Below are 27,508 nucleotides of genomic sequence, written 5' to 3'. Positions count from 1 at the left end.
GTGACTGATTTTCTGCTTTTTCCTCCTTTCCTATGGGGAGTGGGAAATTCAATCTGTTGGATACCACAGCTCAAGGCCTCTCTCTTGCTTACAGCTCTGATACTTTTTCTCCATCTTGTTGGAAAGTGAGCATCAATTGCACTCATGAGTATTAACAGTAGAGAAAAACAGATTTATTTATAACAATGTGGACTAAGTATACTTGGTTGTTTGCTTTACTTCTTAACATGCAAATGGATAAGACGACTGTTTAGATTTTACACTCAGAATTATGATGCAATTAAAGCCTTTCTCAACTATTCATTCTTTCTGCTCATGCATAACAATATTCTGAAATTTGAGAAGTTTCAGCGAACAGATTTATTATTAATTCATTTAAGCATATATTAATATACAAAATCCTGACATCCTGGAATGAGTTGCATTGAGATCACTGTGTCATAGTTACCTCAACTCACTTTAGTGCAGATTATAAATAGATGCCAATGGCAAAGTTAATGGCAGTGACACACATTAGCAGATAAATGTTGAGCCCTAAAATCATTGTGATTAGATAAAGCCCCAAGTGGTTGCAATATTAGCTTCCTCTGCAATTCTATAATGGCAACTACAACCTTAGAAATGCTTCCTTTACCCAGGCGATACCATGTACATTGACTTCTCATTCTGTGGCTTGGGGCTGCCAAATTTAGTACAAAAATGAAATGATTCCGGCACTTCTGACTAGTCTTATTAATTACTGAGCAAACCAGAATGATCTTAACAAAACTAGACAAGTCTGTCAAAATGATATACACACTTTTGATTTCACTGGAAAGCAAAATGCAATGGAGTGCAAAACGAACATCAGACAAGTTGGTTTGAAGACAAAACTTTCACTTATGCTGGTATTAATTTTTCAGTCTCCATGACCAAACATTGTTCTGGATTCTTCCTCGTCCAGGCTGTTCTCCTATCCAAATTGCAAATATGAAGAATTGGCGGCTTGTAGGTGCAAGAAAGTGATGGAGCCTAAATGCCCACTGTTTTATTCTTGGATGGGATGTGAAGAGGGCCTAGGTCTCTTCATTGTGTAGCCTCTTGGAGACCAAAAACTGTTCATTTGAGGATAGCGTGCCAGCATAATTAGGTGTCAGCTTTGGATCAGTGGTCGCATTCTCGCCTCAAAGTCAGAAGGTAGTGAGTTCTACTCCAGAGCTATGTGCACATTATGAGAACTGGCAAACTGCAAAGTTGTTCTGCCAGAGGTGTTGTCTTTTGGAGAGGAATTAAAATAAGACACATGTCCTCTCAGGTGAAAAGAAAAAACAACGTTAAACAACGTGAAGGGGAGTTCATATGATTTATATATTTACCTTTCAAGTGACATCACCAAGACAGATTGATCCAATTCATTGCTATCTGTGGAATGTTGCTATCTGCAATTGGCTGCAAAATGTTCCTACAATACAACAGTGATTCCACCTCAAAATTACTTTATTCCTATTCTCCTTCTGTTTCTAATGGTCTTATCACTAAATTGCCGAAACCTGGTTCACTAACGCACTGTGCACTTTGTCTGAACTTTAACACTTAGGACAATTGTAACATTATCATCATACAAGCTGGAGTCTCTGGATGGTCATGGACCCAAATCACACCTGACAAAGCTCCATAACATCCTTTGCAACTGACAGATTAATAGCATATGTCAAATGTCAGTGGTAAAGTACCAGTTTGAAGATAACCTAATTGTATATGAAGGGCCTTAAGCAAAAAGCATTAAGCACAGACGAAGGTACTTACATGATTAAAAAAAAAGATTGTGAGTCACAGGAATTTCTTAACAGTTCAGTTTGTTAGATCCAATTTGCAGCAAATATTGTGTATCCAATATTTATTCTGACAGGAGAATAAAGGACTTGTAACGTAGTATAGCTGCCTTAAAAAAAACCCCGATAACTTTTAATTTCAGGAATGTAAGGAAACAAGCTGTGCAGAGGGCAGTGTCAGTGTAAACACAGACCATTGTCATTGTAGGAGGAGAAAGTGAGGTCTGCAGATGCTGGAGATCAGAGCTGAAAATGTGTTGCTGGAAAAGCGCAGCAGGTCAGGCAGCATCCAAGGAATAGGAAATTCGACGTTTCGGGCATAAGCCCTTCATCAGCCTTCCTGTTGAAGGGCTTATGCCCAAAACGTCGAATTTCCTGTCCCTTGGATGCTGCCTGACCTGCTGCGCTTTTCCAGCAACACATTTTCAGCATTGTTGTTGTAACCAAAACTGATCTGGAAGAGGGTTCCAGGTTCCATCTGATCAGTTGGTGATTTGCTCCTGAAAGAAAAAATGCTTCTCAGCTTCAGAGAGACATAGTGTTGATTTTCTTGAGTATATTCAAGAATATTTAAAATCAGTGAAAGTTTAGCATGAGAAAATTACTTGGGTAGCACTGCTTATTAGACTATTGAACACTGCTTCATTCAGTATTGACAATATCTAAGAGAAATCATGAGCAGCTTATCCTCTGATTCTTTATAGAACAGCTATTAGCCATTTAATCTATGACTTTATCAAATTTAAAAAAAAGCCCAGCCTACCATTCTTCCGTTCAGTAAGAGGTGGCAGTGGCTGCTCGGACTGCCGAGATAAATCTTTCATTTCTGTGGTCACACAGTCATTCTTGGGGTTGCAATGTTCAGTGTTCTGATGGCCTGGGTCAGAATTCTGGTCCACACCCTCATTTTTAGTCACTCCGTTCAACTTGCTCGGAGTGAGATCTGCTTCTTTTGGCTGCTCCACTTTGAATTATTTAACTCAACAAAATTCACTAAAATTCAGTCAACCTGAAAAATAAAACAAACATGCAAAAATTATCAGGCAACTCCTTGCTGAAAATATATCATCTCTTCCTTGTATGAATTTAAACTTTTTGTGCCATGCTTGATTGATACATCACCCTAATCCCCTCATCCCCTCAAACTCATAAACAGTTCCAGATTCTAACCCCACATCATGGAGATTTTCAATGTAATATTTAGTATTCCAAATATTATTGAGATAATGGCTAATCAGACTATCAAATCCACAATTAGGTAGCTGGTAGAATAGAGTCAGTGAGGTGGAATTGTTTCTTGACTGAATTTTTGTTTTATTACAAATGAAAACTCATAGTTACTTTATAAGCAGGTATCTCCATCTTCCAGAAGGTACATCCACTATGTATTACAAGTCCATCATACCTGGGTTTATATTTGGCCCAGGGGAAGATGGACAGGTGGATGGGGTTTTACCTTGTCACATTTCTGTCGGTGCAGTGGGCTTTCTGGTAGTCATACATTGTGACGTTTGTTTTCCAATTTTAAATCTCAAGAGTAACTGCTAAAGATTAGAATGTTTTAGTGCTTCAGAAAAAAGGTGGATGGCAAGTGAAATACAGCTGCAAAGCTCTTCTCAGAAACCTGTATCAGGTTTGCTGTCATGCTTTAACCATGTTCAAAGATGGAGTCAAAAGTCACGGTGCATTCTATAATGCTTACGCCTTGAATAACCACGTGCTGTTAACAGCATTTTCACATCCTTTGGAATTTCTTCTCCCCCCAACTGATTGACATAATTACCGAATTTCATTTTCGTTGAGACAGTAAATCGAAAGCATGTTCTGCATGCCTGAAGCTACTCCAACAAGAATTAAAAATTAATATTTTACAACTGCGTTTCTTCTTGCCACTCATGAACTGTTCTGCACATTTTCTTTGGGCTGCAGAGCTAAAAAAAAAAGTCCTAACATCAACTGCAAGTCCACTGACTTTGTTTGCAGGCTCAGTTATTGTGCACAGAGTCAATTTACAATTTCCACATAGCTTGATTACATTTTATTTGAAATGCCTGAACACATTTAAGAGGAGAGGAACGTGCCTCACTTCAAGATTTGTTGCCAGCAAATTAATTTACAGACTGTTCCAAGAGCAGGTCTTGTGCAGTCTCCAGCTACCCATAAATATTAACGACACTACATTCTCTATTTCTGTACACATTAAGGGATCCAACATCAGTTTACAAAACATATCATGAGCTGTTTATTTCACTTATCTATGGCTTTCTGTAGATTAATTTATTCCAATGTTTCTGTTAAACCTTTACCAGTTCCCTCTGCTTTCCTCTTTAGACTTACCTCCTGTTGAAACAGCTGCCTGCACAGATTTTAAAAATGACTTCCCTGTCTTATTTTACAACAACAGAACTTGCTTGAAAAACTCAATAGGTCTGGCAGCATCTGTGAAGAGAAACCAGAGATAACATTTCAGGTCCTGTGACCCAACTATAGCACAGTTCTGAAGAAGGATCACTCAACCCAAAACAGTAACACTGATTTCTCTCCACAGATGCTGCCAGGCCTGCTGAGATTTTCCAGCAATCTCTGTTTTTGTTTCAGATTTCCAGCAACCGCAGTACTTTTGGGTTTTTTGTTTCGTGTTTTATGTGTCAGTTTATCACAAAGTTAAAAAAAACCTTGTAAATTGCTGGTGCCATAGCAAAATTAAATGTGCACGCAATTATTTCAATCCACTCTTATTCAAGACAGGAATCATAGTGGGTATGGGCTAATGTTGCACCTCTTTGGGGCAAAGGGTTTCCCACAGCTGAACAATCTGAAAAAAGAAAGATTGATACTTTCTTCATCATCAGCTAACATACACAAGCATAAAATCTTTAGAGGAGGGTGAGCAGAAGGTTGTTTAGCGACAAACATATAGAAACTCAGCAGAGCTGGCAGCATCTGAGAAGAGGCAAACAGAACGATCATTTTAAGTCTGGTTTGACTCTTCATCAGAAGAGTTCAACTGTGTTTCAACAAGCTCTGCAGAAAAAAAGATGGCTGTCGGTGATCCAAGATGACAGCAATGGAGTATGCAGACTCTGGGCGCTTGAGTCTGGGTCTCATCCATTCTGTCAGCTTTTTGTTTGTTTTTCCCTCTTGTTTAGTTTTCTGCTGCTGGCTGGTGAGCAAAGCAGCAGTTGATGATGAAGTGGCCAGTGAACTGAGGCAGGATATGACTCAGCACGGGAGAGTGAGCCCTTGTGGGCAAAGCCCAGTGTGGAGTGAATGCAGACATTTGGCTTAAAAAAGGACTGTAACATTTAACTTCCAACTTTATTTCTTTACTCTTTACTTTATACTAAAAAGTATTTGACAATGAACATTTTAACATGTTTCTTTATTTCTTAACATTCTTTCTTTATTTTCTACCTTAGATTTTGTGCCGAGATACTTTTATACTTAAGATGACGCTGGGAATGGTGCCAAGTACATTTGTTCTCCTGAATTTCATTATACATGAAAATAAAACCGAAATCTAAAGAATAGTATTCGCACCAATGTCAAATAAGAAATCCCAAAGAAGAGCCGCCTATCGCTCGCAAGGTGACAGTTGGTCACACATTTCCAATCATTACACAAGCTTCTAAGTCTAGCATTTAATTCCAAATGAATCTAACATTTAAATATCTATAATGATACATAATCCATTTTTGTCTTACAGTTAGTCATTAATCCTACCCACCTGAAATAACTGCACAGAAGCTGGTATTCTGACACTAAGTCACCCTTTATTTACTTGTGTACAGTACACTGATTGTGGCCAGCCACAATCCATTCAACTGAGGAGATTCCAATCTCCTGGTTATATTGGTCAGCCAGGGCTTTCCCGATTAACAATTCCAATCAACAACCTAATAGTCAACAAGGTCAACCTGCTTCTAATCACTACAACACCAATGATAATGAATTGATCCCAAAACAATTATATTTTGGAAGGTCAACCACTGGCACGAAGTTTTCCCTCTTTGTAATCCATGCTTTAATGCCACAAATATCCCTGTGTCTTCCATGATGGAGGAAACCAGCACATTGAGCAAAAGATAAGGTTGAAGTATTTGCAAAGATCTTCAGCACGAAATTATGATGGAGATCCATCTTGGCCTCCTCCAGAGGTCCCAACATCACAGATGCTAGTCTTCAGCCAATTTGATTCTCTTTCACGATGTTAAAAAAATGGCTAGAGACACTAATAGTACAAAGGCTAGATTGCCTGTCAACTTTCCAGCAAAGATACAGAAGAGCTGTGCTGCGGAACTTGCTGAGTCCCGAAACAAGCCTTTCCAGCACAGGTAATTACTCAATTAATGTGGAAAATTGATCCTGTACACAAATAGAAGTATTAATCCAGTGTAGCCAATTATCACCCATATGTTGACAGTCATTCATCATTATAGTGGCCAAAGATGTCGTCAACAATATTAGTGAACTGTCTTCCTAAGCTCTTTACAACCAAGTTCAAACATGGACAAAACAGCTGAACTCCAGTGGGAGATGAGAGCGACCACCTTCACATTCAAAATGATAGTTGACCAGTGTAGCATCAAGAATCATAGTGAGATTACAGCCAATGGGAATTAGGGGGAAACTCTTTGCTGATTGCAGTTATACCTGGCACAGAGGAAAATGGTTATGCAAGTTGGAGGTCAGTCATCACAGTTTGGGGACATTTTTGCAGGTGTTCCTCAGGATAGTACCCTGGGCTTGCTCCATTGTGTTCCTGCTATTATTAGGTCAGAAATTGGAATGATTGCATAATATTCAGCACCATTTATGACTCCTCAGATACTGAAGCAATCTATGTCCAAATGCAAAAGGATCTAGATGATAGCAGGCTTACATTGCCAAATAGCAATTAATATTTGCATCAGATAGGTTCCAAGCATCTCCAACAACAGATAATCTAATAACCATGCTTTAACATTCAATGGCATTACCATTGCTGAATTCCCCACTGTCAACATTCTGAAGGCCACCACTGACCAGAAACTGAATATTGTAGTAAATATTGTGGTAACAAGAGCAGGACAGAGGTTGGGAATACTGCAGCAAATAACTCATGTCTTCACTCCAAAAAACCTGTCCACCATCTACAAGGAGCAAGTCAGGAGTGTGATGGAATACTCCCCACTAGTCTGGATGGGCGCAGCTCCAGTAACATTCAAGAAACTTGACACCATCCGGGGCAAAGCAACTCGCTTGGTAGGCATCACATTGACAAAGATTCACTCCTTCCACCACTGTTGCACAATAATGGCAGTCAGAACCATCTACAAAATGCACTGGAGAAATTCACCAATGCTCTAAGTGACTCCTTCCAAAGCTGTTACTGCCTAGAAGGATAAGGACAACAGATATGTTGGAACAACACCACTTGCAAGGTCCCATTCAAGCCACAACCATCCTAACTTGGAAATATATCCTTGATTCTTCAGTGTTGTTGAGGTAAAATGTTGGAATTCCTTCCTAACAGCACTGTGAGTGTACTGATAGCACATGGACTGCAGCAATTCAAGAAGGCAGCTCATGACTACCTGCTCAAAGCCAAATGACAATGGGCAACTAATGCTGGCCCAGTCAGCACAGCCTATATCCCATGAATGAATAAAATAAAATAACCTTTTTATTATGCATCCGATTTAAGACTAAGCTCTCGTACATTTGGCCAGCACAGGTACAATAAATCAATCTGTGATAAGATGAGATGAGATCATGCTTTATCATTTAAAATGCTGTAACTTGACACTGACAATTAGTTCTCAAGGGCCAACTATTTTCACGAGTGATGCTAAAAAAAAGAAGGCACTGCCTAACTACACAGTGAGAAAACTAATCCTGGTTGAAGATTATTACAAATCTTGCTAATCCACAAATCTATTTTAATCTAATGTCTGGTTTGATCACTCAAAATAAATGTCAGTCTTGTTATTTATTTATTAGATTCCCTACAGTGTGGAAACAGGCCCTTCGGCCCAACAAGTCCACACTGACCCTCCAAAGAGTAACCCACCCAGACCCATTTCCCTCTCACTAATGCACCTCGCACTTCAGGCAATTTAGCATGGCCAATTCACCTGACCTGCACATCTCTGGACTGTGGGAGGAAATCGGAGCATCTGGAGGAAACCCATCCAAACACAGGGAGAATATGCAAACTCCTTTTTTTTTAAAGTTGCTTCTCATCTCTCCTTTAAACTTACCCCTTTTACTGAAATCTTTTTACCATAGTAATCAGCATTACTGTTTACTGTTTCATCACACTACTTAACTGCAGCTGAAAAAGACAAGCCCACCAAATTCAAACTGTGACACAACAGAATATACAGCAAACATGTCTTTCCACCATTTAGATATACTTTTTGTTTTTTCACCACTGATTACAAATGTCCCAATTACTTGTGAGCTATTGTCTCAATCAGTTCTGCCTGTACTTGAATCATTTTGGGATTGCTTGTTCGATCACACCGTTACTGACTGTAAAGCTATAGCTGAAATGCCAGTGAGGAATTGATAGGAGGAGAGACGTGTTCAAGAGCGTCGCAGTGAAAGCAAATTATAAAAGTTTTGATTGAAACTATTGAATGCCCATCTCTTCAGTGACCGAGTAATGCAGTAGGTCTAACACATTTTTTCGTATTTCTGAGCAAGGTTCAAGATTAGCCTCTGTTCATTGGATGAATGCTTTCTTTTCTGGTGGAGTGAGTTTGAGAAGTGGAACACCGTGAGGATAAGTGCTGAGGCCTCACTTATTTATCAGTTGGATTAGTGACTTGGAGGCGAAGGTAAAGAGTAACATGTCCATGCTTGATGATAGTACAAAACAAAGTGAAAAGGTTAATGGTGGGGAGGACATAGCGTGGCTGCGGAGACACACAAATTAAGTGATTGGACAACAAAAACAGATTAAGTGATCGGACAACAAAATAGTGAACAGAGCATAATGTCAGGAAATGTAAAGTTATTTATTTTGGTCACAGAAAAGCAGAATATTATTGAAAAGATGAGAAACATATAAACCTTAGTGTTCAAAGAGACTGGGGTGTGCTTACATAAGGAACACCGAAAATTAGCAAGGAAATACAGCAATAATTACGATGACAAATGGTACATAGGCCTATATTTCCATGAGATTGGAGTGCAGGAATTTTTAAAAATTCTTTCATGTGTTCTGGGTGTTTGCAGAAAGGCCACCCTTTATTGCCTATCCCCAATCTGCTATGAATTGTGTGTCATTTTAGAAGGCAGTGAAGAATCAACTAAGGACATTGCTAAGAGCAAGTAAAGGCTGCAGTTGCTGGAGATCAGAGTAGAAAAGCATGGTGCTGGAAAAGCACAGCCATCAGGCAGCATCTGAGGGGCAGGAGAAGCGACATTTCAGGCATAAGCCTGAACATTTGTGATGAAGGGCTTATGCCCGAAACGTCGACTCTCCTGCTCTATGAATGCTGCCTGATCTGCTGTGATTTTCCAGCACACTTTTAGACTAAGAAAATTCCTGTGGGTCTGGAGCCTGTGACCAAGTGAGGATGGCAAATTTCCTTCTGTAATGGACATTAGTAACCAGATTGGTTTTCACAACACTCAATGATAACTCCATGTCACCACTGCGGAGACAACTTTTGATTTTAAAATATGTTAACAATCTAAATTGTACCAGTGTCCTTGACCGGTCTTGAACCCAGACCATTAACTTGAGAGTGATTTCCTAGGAAAATGGGTAACATTAATTGGATCTGTGTCCTTAAATCTTCTCTTTCAAACATATGAGTGTCTAAAGTGGCTTAACAGGATAGATGCTGGGGGATTAAAATTGCCGGTCAGTAAATCTATAATACCTGGACATTCTCCATCATTTAGGATGGAGATGAGGAGAAGTTACTTCACTCAAAGTGTTGTGAATCATTGGAATGTTCAATCCCATTGAATAATAGATGCTACATCATTGTCTGGGACAGACAGATTTTTAGACTCTCAGCAAGTTTGTGGATATGGGGATATGCGGGAAAGTGAAACCCAAGATCAGATTAAACATTGGAGCAGATTTGAAGACTATGTAGTTCACTCTTGATCTTATTTCTTTCATTCTAGCTTCAATATATAAACACAGATGCATAACAAAGTTTGTCTTGACTGGGTATTAAAAATTGGCCGACTTTGTTCAGAAAGACCACATGATGATTGCAGTTATTGGAAAAATATCACCCTGTATCAACCTGGAGGTACTGCTGAGGCTGTAGAAGGCCTTGGTAGAACTGCATTTGGAACACTGTGAGCAGTTTTGGGCCCTGTACCTAAGGCACTATGTGCTAGCATTGGAACAGGTCCAGAGATGGTTTACAAGAATTATCCCAGGATGAAGGGCTTGTCATATAAGGAGCGACTGAGGATTCTGAGTCTGTACTTGAGAAAGTTTAGAAGGATGAGGGGGAATCTGATTGAAACCTACAAAATACTAAGAAGCCTGGATAGAGTGGATATGGCCAAGATGTTTCCACAAGTAGGAGAGATATAGACCCAAGAGCCTAGCCTTAGAGTGAAGGGATGATCCTTTAGGATAAGGAGGAATTTCTTCAACCAGAGAATAGTTAATGTGTGGAGCTCCTTGCTGCAGATGGTTGTTCAGGCCAAGTGATTGAATGTATTTAAGACAGATATAGATAAGTTCTTGATCGGTAAGGGGATGCAGGGCAATGGGGAGAAGACAGGAGAATAGAATTAAGAAACATATCAGCCATGATCAAATAGCAGAATAGTCTCGATGGGCCAAATGGCCTAATTCTGCTCCTATGTCTTATGGTCTAATTTTATGTCCTTTTGATGCACGCTTCCTACAAATCCTTTCATAGTATGAAACCATGTTTTTATGTGCTTAAGGCTGATACATGTTTCAAGAGTAGGAGAATTGTCGAATACAGACTGAAACATCCCATATTGGACTTGAAAGTGCTTGACACTGACAGAGGGCTGAAATAGGAAGTATTCCATTCCCCAGAGATATCGACCCCAAGAATGGCACATTTGAAACACAGAAACAACATTTTAACCATCGTGTCTAGATATGACTCTCAACCCACAGCAATGTGGTTGACTTCTTAACTGCCTTCAGAGTGTCCTAGCAAGCCATCCAATTCAAAGGCAATTAGGGACAGGCAACAAATGTTGGCCTTGCCATTGACACATACATCATATCAGGGAATACAACTAAATTCCAAGGTTTCAAATATTTCAAACTTACGAATGACACAGAAATAGTTAGGAAAGCAAGCAATGAGGATGATGCAATGGGATTGCAGATTTAGTGAGTGGGAAAAACATGGCAGATCGAATATGATGTGGGAAAATATAAGCTAATGCACTTTTGCAGGAAGCATAGAGAGGCTGAATATTATTTAAATGGAGAAAGACTACAGAAAGTTACAGGTCAGCATTATTTGAGAATCCTTATGCATAAGTCACACAAAAAAAAGCTAACATGCATTTTTAGCAGGTATTACAGAATGCAAATGGAACACTGGCTTTTATTTCAAAGGTGGTGGTGTTTTAAAATAAAGAGGTCTTGCTAAAACTATACAAGGCACTAGTCAGACGACAAGTGTTAGACTGTGATAAAAACAAAACCTGCAGACTCTGGAAATTGAAACTGAAAACAGAAATTGCTGGAGAAACCTAGCAGGACTGGCAGCATTTGTGGAGAGAAAGGAGAGTCAACGTTTCAGATCCCGTGGCAGATCTGATGAGTTTCTCTAGCAATTTCGGTTCTTGTTGTGGTTCTGTTTGCCAAGCTGGGAATTTGTGTTGCAGACATTTCGTCCACTGTCTAGGTGACATCCTCAGTGCTTGGGAGCCTTCTGTGAAGCGCTTCTGTGATCTTTCCTCCGGCATTTGTAGTGGTTTGAATCTGCCGCTTCCGGTTGTTAGTTCCAGCTGTCCGTTGCAGTGGTTGGTATATTGGGTCCAGGTCGATGTGCTTATTGATTGAATCTGTAGATGAGTGCCATGCCTCTAAGAATTCCCTGGTTGTTCTCTGTTTGGCTTGTCCTAGAATAGTAGTGTTGTCCCTGTGTTTGTTTATGGCGTTGTGGTTGGAGTGCCAGGCCTCTAGGAATTCTCTGGCATGTCTTTACTTAGCCTGTCCCAGGATAGATGTGTTGTCTCAGTTGAAATGGTGAGTTTTTTCATCCATGTGTAGGGCTACGAGGGAGGGGAATTTCTTCTCTCAGTGGATAATGGATCTGTAGAGTTCTTTCTCACAAAGAGTTGTAAAAGTTGTGCAAATAAGTACATTGAAGACTGAAACAATCAGGTTTTTAATCACTAAAAGAATCAATAAGTGAAGGCAAAAGGCAGGAAAATAGAGTTGAGGATGATCAGATCAGTCATGATCTCATTGAATGGCAGAACAGACTTGATGGGCTGAATGGCCTAACTCTGCTCCCACATCTTACTAATGAATGGAAAAACAAAGGATGTATTGTCATCAAAGACTCAGCTGTGGCTGTACAAATGCTGACCCTGGTCGGTTTGTAGTTGTAGGGAATTCAAAATGGTTTGGCACTACACCAGCCAACTATCAGAAAGAACATCACCAGAACTGGTGGACAATAGCATGCATTCATAGTGATCATAATATTCTTAAACCTTTTTATTTGGTCTGATGTTCACCACTTTATCCCAAGTGGTTATGCAAATTTCATTTCAAGAGGATATTGTCATTACCACAGATTTAATCAATCCAAAGCCTTTCTTTCCAGATTATTACTTCAGTGAAGGCATGTGTTGGAATAAAAAATACAGAAATTTACTGCTGACAAATGAAAATCCCCAAACATTGCCATTAATTTTGAACTGTTCAAAGAGTATAAGCAAGGATTTGTTAAGAGTAAGTCACGTCCACCTGGTGTTCCGAGGAAAGACCCGAAATGTTAACTCTAATTTCTCTTCACAGATGTCGCCAGACCTGCTGAGCTTTTCCAGCAATTTCTGTTTTTGTTCATGTCCACCTGGTTTAGGTTTTTCTTTTGAGGTGGTCACTGGGTGAGAGGTGAACATCTCAGGATGCTGTCAATATTGACTTCCATATGGCACTTACTTTTGCTTCCTGAACAAAATATCGTTCACAAAAGTAAACCTCTATTAAAATGGCATAACCTTGCAACATGGATTATAACTTAGGTGGGAGGTAAGAGAAAGAACACAGGGATGAAGAAACCATGCTTTAGATTGTTAGAATGTGACAAGTGATGCTCTACAGAGATCTGCCCAATATTCTCAGGTTGTCATTGAATATTATCAGTGACTTGGATGAGAGGGGTACATCCAAGTTTGCAGATGACATTAGAAAGAAGATTTTACTCGAGGAGGTGGAAGGTTGAACCAGGAATGAAGTCAGATTTGCTGTCTTTGCAGGCAAGTGCGAGGGAACAGAGATGAGTGGAGGGCCAGGTTGGCAGACTGGAATGCCTGTTTACTGAGACAGTAGTGCAGTTTTAATAATGTATAGAAGGCCCTCAAATCCTCACCACTACATCCCTCTTATAAGCACTCCACTTATATCAACTCCCTTGTATAACCCATACCCTAATCCTCCTTCATGCTTCCAACGTTCCTCATATTCACAGAATATTCACCATTGGCAAACTTCATAATGCCCTTGAAATGAATACTAAAAGAAACAACTTCTTCAAAATTTATACAGTCCTGTTCTTCACAGACAGAGAAAAAGGTATGTATAGTACATCTGTTTCAACTTAATGAGACAGATGACAGCAATTCGCTGGCTTATTTGTCAAGGTAATTCATGCACCAATTAGGATCAATCTGCTTGGTTGAACATTTAATGAAGCTTGGTTGTTAACTGTCAATCATCATGAATGAGTATATTCTGTTAGGCAATCACACCACCAATCACAGTTCACTTGTCAACCAGTCAGCACTCTCCTGTTATGCTGTATATATATATTGGTTTTCCCCTTGAATTTGTAAACATTTTTCTAATCAGCTTATTTAGGGATGTTATTACATACCTCTCAAGCAGGTGGGACTTGAAACCAGATTGCTTGGCTTAGAGGTAGTGACACTACCATTGTGCCACACAGCCCCTAATCTTATAAGATGTCCTGATGAGTGTGAGATGAAGGTATTTCCACAAAATGCGTATTTTCTCAGCAATACTTAAGTTATTAAGTTGCCTTGCTCCTCAGGATTATACTTTCATTTGTTTCTTTACAAATCTGCAGAAAGTATAACTTGTCTTTGCCAAAGTAATTCAAACAGAAATTTATGATAATATAGTTAGTCTAGATACTAAAGCTTATTCTAATTGAGACAGTTCAAAAATTGTTTTGCCTCAAAAACACACGTCAGTCAAGAAAAAAAGAACAAAGTTGCATTTATGTATCAATTTTTGCATCTGCATGACACCTCAAGAGTACTTCAGATAATTTAACGCCTGAAAAAAATCAATCACTGTTATCATATAGTTATGTACATTAACCAATCTGCACACAGCTAGATCTTGCAGCTTTCAATGTTAGGAATGGCCAGTTTGATGGAGTCAGTTGAAGAATTAATGTTGGACAGCACATTGGGAAAATCCCCTGCTCTTCAAAGAGAAGTTGGAGGATTTGTAAGTTTGATGGGGGCTTCAGTTTGAAATTTCATTGAAAACAAAGTACCTCATCAATTCATCTTTCCCTCACTGCTGCACATAAGTATCAGTCAAGATTACAATAACCAACCTACCACGGTATTTGAACCCACAACATCATGACTTAGTTGAGAGTGTGATCCAGAAATCGAGTTCACACTTCAACCAATGAATTCCAACTTCATTGGAACTAAATAGTAGCTGCAGAATGATACATAATCAGAAAAGAACTAAGTGCAAACAAGTGGATACAAGATCTGGATTTTGAAAAAAAATGCTTTATGTAACAGGTTAAGTGAGTCTAGACAGGTGATTTCCCCTTGACTGAAATAATAAAATATTATAAGGGGTTTCCAAGTTTATTTCATAATTGTGCAGATAAGAACTACCATCATACTGATATCCTTCAAAACCATGCATTTGTTATCCACCAGACGTGCAAATTGCTTGGGATGTAAAATTGTCTAGACAAACTTCACCTGACTAATTCATTGAGGAATTCCAAAGAATGTTTTTAGCCCGCATCCCACAGGCCAGCTGGCAGCACCTGTTGTATATCAAGGAGACAACATTTCAATCCCAAATCCTCTTAATTCAATGCAAGCTCTGCATGAACCAACTTAGTGCAGGACATCCAGGGCAACATGTTTTAAATTGCACAGCTGACCAATCAAAGAGGTTTCCTAGATAAGGTCATTTAATACATGACTCGGAATTGAGACACACTACATCAAATCAAATTTTTTTTAGCTTGAATGTGTAGTTTTAATATTCCATTTTTGTTTGACAAAGATGACAATTCTCCCAAAACGTTTTTGGGCAGACATCATCAACTCCTCCATCTCACTCCCAGGAAAAAGAAGAGTTTATTGAAGTTGTATAATATTGGCATAAACACCTCAGTTCCAAAGTGTGCTTTGCTTGCACTGAGTCTGCATGAGGTCCGCATTTGCATTATAGAAGTGACGCAGGTTAACAATATAAAACATTTCCCCCAGTGCACTGACATTTATTATGACAGTAGACAGTTTGCAATACAACATTCACAACTCACTGGTAATAGTGGTCGGGAGGATCTGGAAAATTGCAAGTAACCTTTAAAGTAAATTCTTGTAACACTTTATTGTAGCAATTCATTATTTTCTGAGTTTCCATTGACTTGAATAAGTGCTGACAGCATGGAAATGTTGACTACAATAGGAAAAAACACTGCAGGCACGAGAGTTAAGTGATAGGTGAATTCTTTCCACCATGCCCATCATTTTTGTTAATACTTTATGAAGGTACAGATACCAAACATTATTTTATTGAAGGCATCAGCAGTTCTGTATTGGTCATAAAGACACAACATAATTTTCCTAGGATTCAGGGGGTTCTTTTATTACACTGTATTCTGTCATTCATTTTTTTTCTTTCCACATTGTATTCTTCCTTGTTTTTACTTTGCTCTAGGAGAAAGTGAGGACTGCAGATGCTGGAGATCAGAGCTGAAAATGTGTTGCTGTAGAAACACAGAAGGTCAGGCAGCATCCAAGGAGCAGGAGAATCGACATTTCTGGCATGAGCCCTTCTTCATGAGCCTTACTTTGCTCTGTCCATTTTCCTAGTTAATAACTCAAATCAAAGCAATATTCAAGGTCACAGGCTAAAGTAGACCCTATAAATGCTGGTCCTTTCTCTTATTAGTATTTTTCAATTCAGTAACATTAACAGTCGAAATGTTGCTTTTTTTTGTTGCCGATGACTGAGTCAAGAGTATAATCAGGTGAATGCAGTTATTTTCAGCTCTAAAAAGCTTAAAACTCCAAGATTCACAAGCCATGAAGAAAGAAAGTTAAGTAAGACCAAGATTCATGAGATTGTTACAATTCCCAGGGCCACATCTCTCAGTAAGCAATGGAAGTGAATATTCAGCACTCAACTGCTGGAATTGAACAAATGTCCACTAAAGAAACTTACAGCAATTGGATTCAATGCACACATTGCCATTTCTGTTCCCAGAACAGCCACTAGGCAATGTTTGGCTGGGGTGTACATGGTAGCTATGCAAAATGATGTTTTCTCCTCGTGTTCAAATTGAGAATTATTTCATAAGTTCTGTCTGTAGTTTCCCTTTTTGGCATGAATAAATTTAAAGGTTCTGAATATTCTTTTTGCTAATTGGTTTCATACTAACATTCATTATTGGCTATTATACTTTCCAAGAAACTTAGAAAAAACAAAATCATTCACCTAAATTTACAGTATATTTGCTGCTTGACCTCCTGAGCATTTCTAGCATTGTCTGTTTTCACCTCCGATTTCCAGGCTCCACAGTATTTTGCTTTTGAGTTAGTAGCCACCTTCCTTTCCTGATATCCTGCTCAGTAGATAGCGTTAACAGTTCTCTCTCTTCAGGTACTGTCCTCATTACCTTCAAATCGCCCACTCCTCAAAAAGAAACTTTTGAATTCTATCTTCTGTGCAAACCATTGGCCTAGCTCCGGACTTTTCCTCTTCAATGTTCTTGAATGTGCTGTTGTCTCCCAAATCAGTCTCAATCCTTCCCAGGTCTGTATTTTTGAATCCTGCAATTGGCTTTCCACCCAGCCACTGTACTGACCTTAATAAAGTCAAAAGCAATATTCTTATAATTGTGACAAAAATAAACCTTCTTACTTCTCCTCCAGCCTTTAAACCTTCTGAGATCTCTGTGTTTCTCCAAACAGTTCTGTTGTACATTACTTATATTAAACGTATTTCATTAGTATCTGTGCGCGTTCACCTGAAAAGGCTTTAAGCTTTGGAATTCCTTCCCCAAGCCATTTTGCTTTTCTCCTTTGAAGTGTTTTGTCAAATGTTGTTCTTTCAACTACCCTAAGCATCTTCTTAACTTAGCTTAAAATGAAATTTTATTTGCTAATGCTCCCATCAATCTTCTGGAGACATTTTACAGTGCAATGTAAATACAAATTGGTTTTGTTACTGTGGTGAGGAATGGAAAATAATGACTATTTCATCAGTAATTTCTTCCCCCATTTATTTTAATGACGTGTCAAAATCATAATGACTCACGGATTTGATTGTCTTAAGTCCCATTATTTTCTGCATACTAACTTTTATTCTTATTATGCACATTAAGCTTTCCTTGATCTGTTCTGAGTGCCCTTATAAGATGGCATTTATCCTCTTTTCTCATGTGAAAACAGATACAAGGTAGAAATTTAACTCATCTGTCATTTTCTTATTATCCATCAGAGTCTTACCAGCATCTGTCTTTAATGAAACCACATTCCTATTTGCACCTTCTTTGTCTTAACATGTGAAGAAAAAATCTTTGATGGCAGCTATTTACTTCTGGACTTTCAGAGCAGAACATGGTCTGGTAATGATCAAATTCCTGAACCAAGTTTAGAAAATATCCAAAATGGTGCTCTGCCCTCATGGTGAGATGCAAAAGATATTATTCTATCCTCTGCTGGTGGGTAACTGCATTCTGAGAAGAATTATTCTGGATTCCTGAGGACAATGCTCTCATAATCTACATCATCATATTGCTCACTTTGACAGTTGTAGGGAACTCAGCCAACTCAACTTGTAAACAAAATCCATCTGTGTCTGTCTTGACTTCATGTAGCTGAAATGTTACCCTGACCAATATAACATTCTATCAACATTTTTTTTTATCTCATAGCCTGCTTGCCAGAAATGCCGGAGCATAAAACATACTTTTTTTCTTCTTCCATGGGATGTGGGCATCACTGGCTGGGTCAACATTCATTACTCATCCCTGATTGTCCTGGAAACAGAGTGACTTGCTGAGCCATTTCATTAAAGGCAGGTCCTGTGGATTTGGAGTCACATGTACGTCTGACTGGATAAGGAAGGCAAGTATCATTCTCTCACGATATTAGTGAATGAGATCAGTTTTATGAAAATCAATGATAATTTTATGGTCACTGTTAATGAGATGACTTGAAATTGTAAATCTTGCTTATTAATGCAATTTAAATTCCACCAGATTCTGTGGTGAGATCTGAGCCCATGACCCAGAATATTAGCCACTGCTTCAAAAATGCTGATCCTGTTACCATATACTCAGATTGTTGATCTGGATACATGATAGTGAAAATCGTCTTTGGGTAATTAGTTTGTAAAGATCTGTTCTTTTCTGGCTTGAACTCAATAGGATGGATAAATGACAAATCTTAGGCTTCTCCGTCCTGCTTAAAGTGACAGAGTAGGACTTTCACTAGTTATTTCACTCTGCCAGAAGCTTTCTGCTTTTTGTATGGGGAAACCTGTGTGGGACAGATTTGAAACAATTTTACCATTTCTAATAATAATACCCATCACTGGGAGAATGGCAAATGCTAAGACACTGCAAAGTATAAAATGTTGAAAAAGGTCAGTGCTCTGTGAGATTTGTAAGTACATAATATGAAAGCCAGGAGAGAGTCTAAAGGAATCCAACCTGCAGTGTTGGGGGACTGGAGGACGGGGTGGGTGGCGAAGGTGATGAATAGAGAAATGATCTTGTTAAAACATGCTAATACGCTGAGGGTATTTGACATGGTGAATGCTGAGTGGATTTTTACCACTTCTAGGGGGGTCTAGATTAGGGGGACATATTTTAATAATTAGCAGTGTCCCATCTAAGACTGAGATGATGAAAAACTCTTTCTCTCAGAAGGCTGTTAGGCTGTGGAATTCTTTTCTGAGGGAGCAGTAGAGACTGGGTCGCTGAATACTCTTTTGGCTGAGTTAGATTTTTGATTGACAATGGAATTAAACGTCACGAGAGGCAGAAAGGAAAGGAGACCAGCCATGATCTTATCAAATGATGGAGCAGATTCAAAGGGATGAAAGGCTGGCTCCTCCTGATTTTTGTGTTATGTGTTCTCTCACATTACCAGAAAGGAGCTGCAGGTTTTGCTGACTTGCCTAAGGACATTAGGCCAATACCTCTGAAGGGTAACCAATCCGGCAAGACAGTGTTATGGATATTATAGTGAAAGGCAGTGGAGACAGTTATTTCTATCAACATCACTCTAAGCATTGTCACACAGTGCCAAAAAAGGCTTAATGAACCCTGGAACTGGAACAAAGTAAGTGAAGCTACAAGGGCTTATGCACATGATCCAACTCTGATACATATGAAAAACACCCTGCCCCAATACAGGAAATAAATTATCAAACGTTAGCATTCAAAAGAAACCTCTGGAACCATTCCTGCACCTCCTTTTTACCATATCACTGCAAATTCTCTGAGTCTGACACAAGAACAGACTGAGTCTGATTTTAACTGTGTGTAAACCATTGGCTTTTCATTGAGGTGAAATAGGCCCCACAGCATGAGACGAACTTGGTTCTTTTCACGATGTTTTCTTCATGTGAGAAAGGGAGATGCCCAAGTAAGTCTACAGTGGAGAAGAGCAGACATGACAATATTATCGTATACACAGGATGAGAGAGTAACAAAAACCATCAGGAGTGACACAGGAGGGCCGGTCAGAGTTAGAACAACTGTAAGGTGAGCTGCCCAAAGGTTGGTAAAGTAAGGGATTGCTAAAGTGAGTTGAAGCAGTATCGACAGTTTCGAGGCTGAGAACTGGACATTCTTGAGCTGCATCATCTGCATAGTGACATGCAAACATCAGCAATTTGAAAATTAACGCTTTGTTTCACATTCCTAGGCAATCCTCGAACAGGAACATGTACCTGATTCAAAAGGAATAGCCTGTCACCAAATCTCCACAACCTCAGCCCCAGCCTCTCTGATTCTATTGTACCATTTCATGTATTATACATCAGACCCGACAGATCCATTTGCATGTATGTAGCTATGAGTTAGACGGAATATGAGGGTGAAACACGAATCACAACAAACAGCTGAACTGAATTAATAGGTAATGGAAAAATTGGCTTTGACTGAAGATCCCAGGCACCCAGACTGCAAGAGACAAATCTTTTAAAAAACACAGGCAGAAGGACCATAATTAAGAGGGTAAAGCAGGCCAAGAGTTACTTGAAGGAACAACTCATCAGGAGGATGTTTTAAAGTCAGCCATGATAACAAGACTGGCAGTTGGGATTGATACCTTGATAGCACCATGTCACAGGGATTATAGAATTTCAGTGACGATGTTCAGTTGATGTCATGCCAATTATCTGACTCACTAGATCAATGCTCAGCTGTAGTGACCTGAACAACATGGCAACGCAGAGCTTTGTGTTGCTCCATAATAAATTAACATCCTTCCCTCATGCCACATCATGAATGATCTTGACCCCCAAACCTGGCATTCTTTATAATCAGAGAAGAAAAGGAAGCAGAAGCAAATCCTTTGAGCATATGTGCATCTCTAAGATAGCTGTCACCTTGGTCCTATATGGTTCAGACAGAAATATCTCAAACCATTTTCTCTCAGTGAACAACATGTAGAAGCATGAGGTTAGAAGTAGTAAGATATTGACACATTAATGAAGTACTGTGTTATAATCTTATTTATAGAATGAAGACAAACATTGAAAAGTGTGGTGCTAGAAAAGCAAAGCAGGTCAGGCAGCATCTGAGAAGCAGGAGAATCGACATTTCGGGTATCAGCCCTTCATCAGCAATTCTCATAGACTGTCTTCCAGAAAATGAAAAACAGTAAAATCAAATAATTGAAAAAATTCAGAGAGCAAATTAAAGGTTGGCACATACACAAGAAGTGAAGATGGAAGTTGAAATAACACAACAAGGTTTAAACTTTTATGATTTTAAAAATGAATCTAGTAAATCATAATAGAACCATTTACCAACATTTTACATATTTTTTCAGGCCAAATCAGTTGTTTTGTAGTACAGGTACAAATCTGGCTATCTGAAAATCAGAAATGTCTAAAACCAGATCCTGTTCTCTTGGACTTTATTTCCAGAACATAAAAAGTGGGTGAATTGAGTGACCTTTCTTGGGCTGATGCCAGACAAAAGAATTGTGCACTAGTTGCCTACCACCGCCACTCTATCCTCTACCTTGGCACTCTCTCCTTCTTGAAACAGAAAGCTGCCCTTTTCACCAGTGAGAACACTTCGTCTGCAACATTCTCAGCTGTTTTATGTGGAAGGATAGAAATCAGGCATTTCTCTCTGTCCCCACAAGGCCTGTTTGAAGGAGACGGTTGGTAATCTAAATTCCAGGAAAAATCTGAAATCTGGCCCGGGCTCAGTCCCAATGGTGCTGGATTTGGGACACCACACTTGTAGTTATTACTAAGATTGGCATTGAAAATGCAATTATAACACAATGAACATATTTTAACATTTTATGGTGTTTTTAACAGTGACATTAGAGTTGATAATTGGAAGTTCTTGCATAACAGAATTATTTTATTAGCTGTTGGATTGAAATGGGAAGTGATGGGGGCAGGGTGGAAGATGTTTCACAATGCAGCCCACGCCGGAACAGTGAATGACAGATCAGATTTTCAGCATTAATTTATATTTGCCCTAAATCCTAGAGCTGGGAGCAGTGGTATAATCGTGGCTGACACCAGAGGTTCACCATCAAAAACCATGCAAATTCCAATGTGAAACAAAGTAGAGTTCCAAATCAAAATCTGTCACTGTGACGGTTGACAGTGACCTGAATACTGTCAGTAGGTGTTACAGCAGATGACCAAAATCTCAGGTTTCAGCAATGAAGTAAAGAAAGAAGGAAAACAGAAGGGCCAAGATTTAGGAAGGGAGTACCAGAGTCTAGGGTTTCAGCAGGTGATGTTAACATAGCAATTAAATGTACAAGAGGCCAGACTGCTAAGTTTTCTCTTCATTTGTTCTGCTATAGGATGTGAGTGTTACTGACAAGGCCAGCATTATTGCTCATTCCTAATTTGTTATACAGGATTTGCTGATACTGCAGTGATGTCACAGAGCTGCACATCAAGGGCCATAAATAGCACAGTGTAGGTGGATTTATAACACATTGATTATTGTGGAAGGAGACGACCAGATTTCAATATTTTCACTCTATAAGACACAAATGTGACAGCACATGGGTATGAAAGAAAAGTGATCAGTCTTGCCCACTCTGTAACTTTTAGATTAGTACTTGTTATAGCTATGATTACCAACACAACAAATTCATTAATATCAAACTTTGCAACCGAGAAATTCAAGATATTGGATCTATTTGTTAGATACAAAATTGGCAAACACTGAAAGCACAATTCCTTAGATTTCAAACAGCTTCAGAATTAGATATTGTATCAAATGCAGAACAGTTTAGCACTTTCTTTACTACATGGGAACAACATTAAATCAAGAATTGCATAGACAACTGATCACTGAAAAACAAATTATTTTTAATGATCTCAAAACCGCTTTAGATAAAAATTTCACTTCAAAAACACAAAGACATTGGTGAGATCACATTTCAGTAGCAGATGCCAACTTCGAAGAGAGTCTGTGGACAGTTTCATGAACAACCTCTTGTACTATATGATCCATGCAGCTGCGGGAATCTGCAATGAGTTCATTTGTGATTGAACTGTTTTAGACACCTTAAATAAATCAATTCAGGAGTATTTTTTTTTCAATTCAAACTGCAACTACCTCTAGAATCAATAGGCTAAAGAGTAGTACATACAGAATGTGGTCATGCCAGTACTGGACTCAGGTAGACAAAGTCAGAAGTCACATAACACCAGGCTATATCCACCATGTTTATTTAAATTCGCAAGCTTTTGGCTTCACTCCACTTTACCTGCTGAAGGAGCAGTGCTTCAAAACCTTGTGATTTTAAATCAACCTATTGGACGATAATTTGGTGTCACGTGCAGGAAATATTATACAGTGAAATATCCATTTAATGCAGAACAATCTACAGTTTGTTTGCTATTTAAAGCACAATAAGCCACTTGAGCAGAGGAGACAGATCTTGAAGCTAAATATTATACCATGTGACAACTTCAACGTAAAACCCTAAGCAATCAAATACTACCATATCTTATCACAGACATGGGTTCAAAACTCCACACCCAGTAAAGAAAACATTGTTCAACATTCCAGAAATAATACATTGCACCAGATGGGATCTTGAAGATGTGCTACAGTCTGAGGAACATACCAAGAACATATCAAATTATTTCTAGTTCCCAACATGTACATTTGTATCTTGAGACAGTCTTGAAGAACACGTCAATACTGCATGGGAACAAACTTCTTTACATGAAGCACAACATACTGAGGGCTAGAACATAGAACATTACAGTGCAGTAAAGCCCTTCAGCCCTTGATGTTGCGCCGACCTGTGGAACCAATCTGAAACCCACCTAATCTCCACTATTACATTTTCATCCATATGCCTATCCAATGACCATTTAGATGCCCTTAAAGTTGGCGAGTCTACTACTGTTGCAGGCACTGCGTTCCGTGCCCCTACTACTCTCTGAGTAAAGAAACGAGCTCTGACATCTGTACTCTATCTCTCACCCCTCAATTTAGAGCTATGTCCCCTCGTGCTAGCCATTGCCATCAGAGGAAAAAGGCTCTCACTGTCCACCTGATCTATCCCTTTGATTACTTTATATGTCTTATTTAAGTAACCTCTCAGATTTCTTCTCTCTAACAAAAACAGCCTCAAGTCCCTCAGCCTTTTCTTGTAAGGGCGGAATGGTGGCTCAGTGGTTAGCACTGCTGCCTCACAGCACCAGGGACCCGGGTTCAATTCCCACCTCAGGCAACTGTCTGTGTGGAGTTTGCACATTCTCCCAGTGTCTGTGTGGGCTTCCTCCAGGTGCTCTAGTTTCCTCCCACAGTCCAAAGATATGCGGGTTAGGCGAATTGGCCATGCTAAATTGCCCCTAGTGTTAGGTCCATTAATCAGGGATAAATGTAGGGGAACGGGTCTGGGTGGGTTGCTCTTCGGAGGTTGGGTGTGGACTTGTTGGGCTGTAGGGCCTGTTTCCACACTGTAGGGAATCTAATCTAATCTAATCTAAACTAATATAAAAACCTTCCCTCTGTACCAGGCAACATCCTAGTAAATCTCCTCTGACTCCTTTTCAAAGCTTCCACATCCTTCCTATAATGCGGTGACCAGAGCTGTATGTCATACTCCAAGTGTTCTGTACAGCTGCAGCATGACCTCATGGTTCCGAAACTCAATCCCTCGACTAATAAAAGCTAACCTAGTGAAGAAAACATTGTTCAACTTTTCAGAAATAATACATTGCACCAGATGGGTTTTTGAAGATGTGCGAGGAACATACCAAGAACACATCAAATTATTTCTAGTTCCCAACATGTACATTTGTGTCTTCTTAACAACCCTGTCAACGTGGGCGACAACTTTCAAGCATCTATGTACATGGATACTGAGATCTCTCTGCTCAGCTACACTACCAAGAATCTTACCATTAGCCCAGTACTCTTTATTCCTGTTACTCTTTCCAAAGTGAACCACCTTACACTTTTCTGCATTAAACTCCATTTGCCATCTCTCAGCCCAGCTCTGCAGCTGTTTGCCTTCTAAATGGGGCTAATGATGGGATCTAACGTTTGTAATGGTGCCGAAGAAGGATGATCACCTCTAATTTTCTTACATTCTTGCAGTTACATCAAAGTAAGTTCTTTCAGCCAGATCAACTGAATCTCTGATATAACAGAAGAGAGCAAGGATAATGTAAAGTTGCCAAATTAACCTCTCCGGTTTCTATCTTGTCACAATCTTTCCTGATTATCTATTGAAACAGATCATTACAATCAAAGAATTGGAGAAGGGTGGGACCATTATGGAAAAGATAATCGCAGCAAATACAGCTGTAAAACAAATTAATCTGGATAACTCATTTGAGATTGTATGTAACTGTTAATTATTATAATTGCAATAGTTTCAGGACCCTGAAGCAACCTTGCAATGTCACAGAACTGCACATCACCGAGCATAAATTGAAAAGTCTGGGCTGAGCTAGAACGCACTGTCCATTTTGCAAGACTGTTACTCCAGAAGGAGAGAGAGTCGTGAGAGCACATGAATATGAACACAAAGCAAATAGCTTAATTCTTTACCTAATGTGATAATAAGACAGTTTTGATCACCAAGTATGGCAGTATTTAGCGTTAATGTAAAGTAAACATAGTACTTTGAGGTCTCAGTTTGCCTTCTCCCTGACCAATCTGTAAAGAAACCAAATACAGTGTGGCATCAATCCATATTATAACAGAGAACTGAGTGGTGTGCTAGACAGGTAAGTTAGGAGTCAGCCACATCACTGCAGTTCTGGAGATACTTGTAGGCCAGACCAGATAAAAATGGAAGATTTCTTTCCTTCAAGGGCATTCGTGAACCAGATGGATTCAAAACTCGATAATAGTCTGTCTCATGGTCACCATTACTGAAACCAGCATTTATATTTTGAATTTATTAAATGAAATTAAATTTTATCAGTTTCCATGACAGGATTTGAACCTGTGTCCCCAGAGCATTAAGAGTGGGCCTCGAGATTAATAATACAATGACATTATGCTACCATCACCACCTCGATATCTTGAATGGTTACAGGATTGGCAGATGACAAAAATAGGGAGGTATCAGAGCAGAGGGAGTTTTGAAAACAAGGATGAGCATTATAAAATTGTGGTGTTATTTAACCGAGAGCAAATGTAAATTGAAAAGAACAGGGTGCAAATGATTTGGTGTGACTCAGGATATGGGCAGCTAAGTTTCAGATAAGCTTAGGCTTATAAAAATCAAAACATGGAAGGTTAGTCAAGAGTGCAATAGAGTGGTTAAATCTTAAGGCAAGAATGGCATCAATAGAAGTTTTAACAGTGCAGGAGCTGAAGCTGGGAGATATTTGAGGTGGAAAGAAAATCCAGGAATAGCAGGGACATTTTATTGATTTTGCGTTTTCCATGTAACTAGCAAGAGGACCATATATTAGAGAGTTGTAATATTTTAAATCAACCTGTTCAGATGCACCTTTGGAGCAGGTGGAACTTGAACCCAGGGTCTCCTGGCTCACAGAAAGGACACTACCACATTGCCACAACAGGCCTTTCAGGGAGCTGTAGTCTACATGAGGTGGGACTTTAATAAATATGGCATCTTCTTAGTTGTACCAGCTCTTAACGCCAATGATGGAAGGTGTTTCTGACAGTTGCCTGAAATGGGTGCAAAGATGGCAGAATGATTGTGCCAACTCCCCAAAGCTGGCAGCAAGAGGGGGCCAACAACCTTTGGACTCAGGCCTCCTTTGAATGTAGTTAGTGAATTGCAGGCACTAAATGCGCAAAACTCACCTATTCTGGGGGGATGGGTAATCAGCCAGCTCCCATGTTGATTTGACCAGCCAGTTAGGCCTGGAATCAGAGGTGAAAATATGAAGGTTCATCGGCAGCAGTGAGCTACTGTGGCTCACCACACACAGTTTCAGGAACTCACTTCAAAACGTTAGGACGTCATGCATTTTATATGACGTTTTTCATAAACTCAAGAGGTTTGAAAGCACTGTGGAAGTACGGTCACTGTTATATGTAAGGAAGGAGCAAACCAATTGACATAGAAAAAGCTCCAACCAATAATGATGAGACAATGACCAGGATATTGGCCAGGATGCTAGAGAAAACTGCCTGTTAGTGTCTAATAGGTTTGATTGGTGAATGGTAAATACCTGATAGATGAACATAATCAGATAAGAAAGTGTTGGATGTTGATTGAGATTTATATTTAAAAAGAGCAAGCCAGCACAAAGGGCAGTTGCTTTAGAGTGGATATGTAAATTCTGTGGCAAGCAACAAAGTCACCAACAATATATTTAGACGGGGTGGAACACTGCCTGATCGGATCAGCTTTCAGGTCAGGTACATCAGGTACAGGAAGGTCCATGATCAGATTTGCTGCCGCACAGTTAATTAAGGCCCTAAACTGTCCAATTAACAACTACTTAAAGGCTTTATCCTACCACAGTTGGCATTAAGCCAGGGACAGTTTGAACATCCAGGCTGCATGTGGAGGACACAACAAATAAAACTGTATGGCCT

General features: G+C 39.4%; 1 protein-coding gene across 10 annotated transcripts in view; it reads right to left on the bottom strand.

Moving 5' to 3' along the window:
- The window catches only part of myocd (myocardin), a 633,805-nt gene that overhangs the window by 262,782 nt on the left and 343,515 nt on the right, over positions 1-27,508 (bottom strand). For all 10 annotated transcript variants that reach the window (XM_060844259.1, XM_060844268.1, XM_060844267.1 and 7 more), the window contains one exon: positions 2,575-2,820. In XM_060844259.1, coding sequence (XP_060700242.1) covers positions 2,575-2,635 — 61 coding nt within the window. In that variant the 5' untranslated portion in view covers positions 2,636-2,820. The remainder of the gene's footprint in view (positions 1-2,574; positions 2,821-27,508) is intronic.

Source organism: Hemiscyllium ocellatum, chromosome 25 (genome assembly GCF_020745735.1).
Source record: "Hemiscyllium ocellatum isolate sHemOce1 chromosome 25, sHemOce1.pat.X.cur, whole genome shotgun sequence".
Taxonomy (NCBI): Eukaryota; Metazoa; Chordata; class Chondrichthyes; order Orectolobiformes; family Hemiscylliidae; genus Hemiscyllium; species Hemiscyllium ocellatum.
Note: the sequence above shows the minus strand (reverse complement) of the source record. Positions and strands in the feature narration are given on the sequence as shown.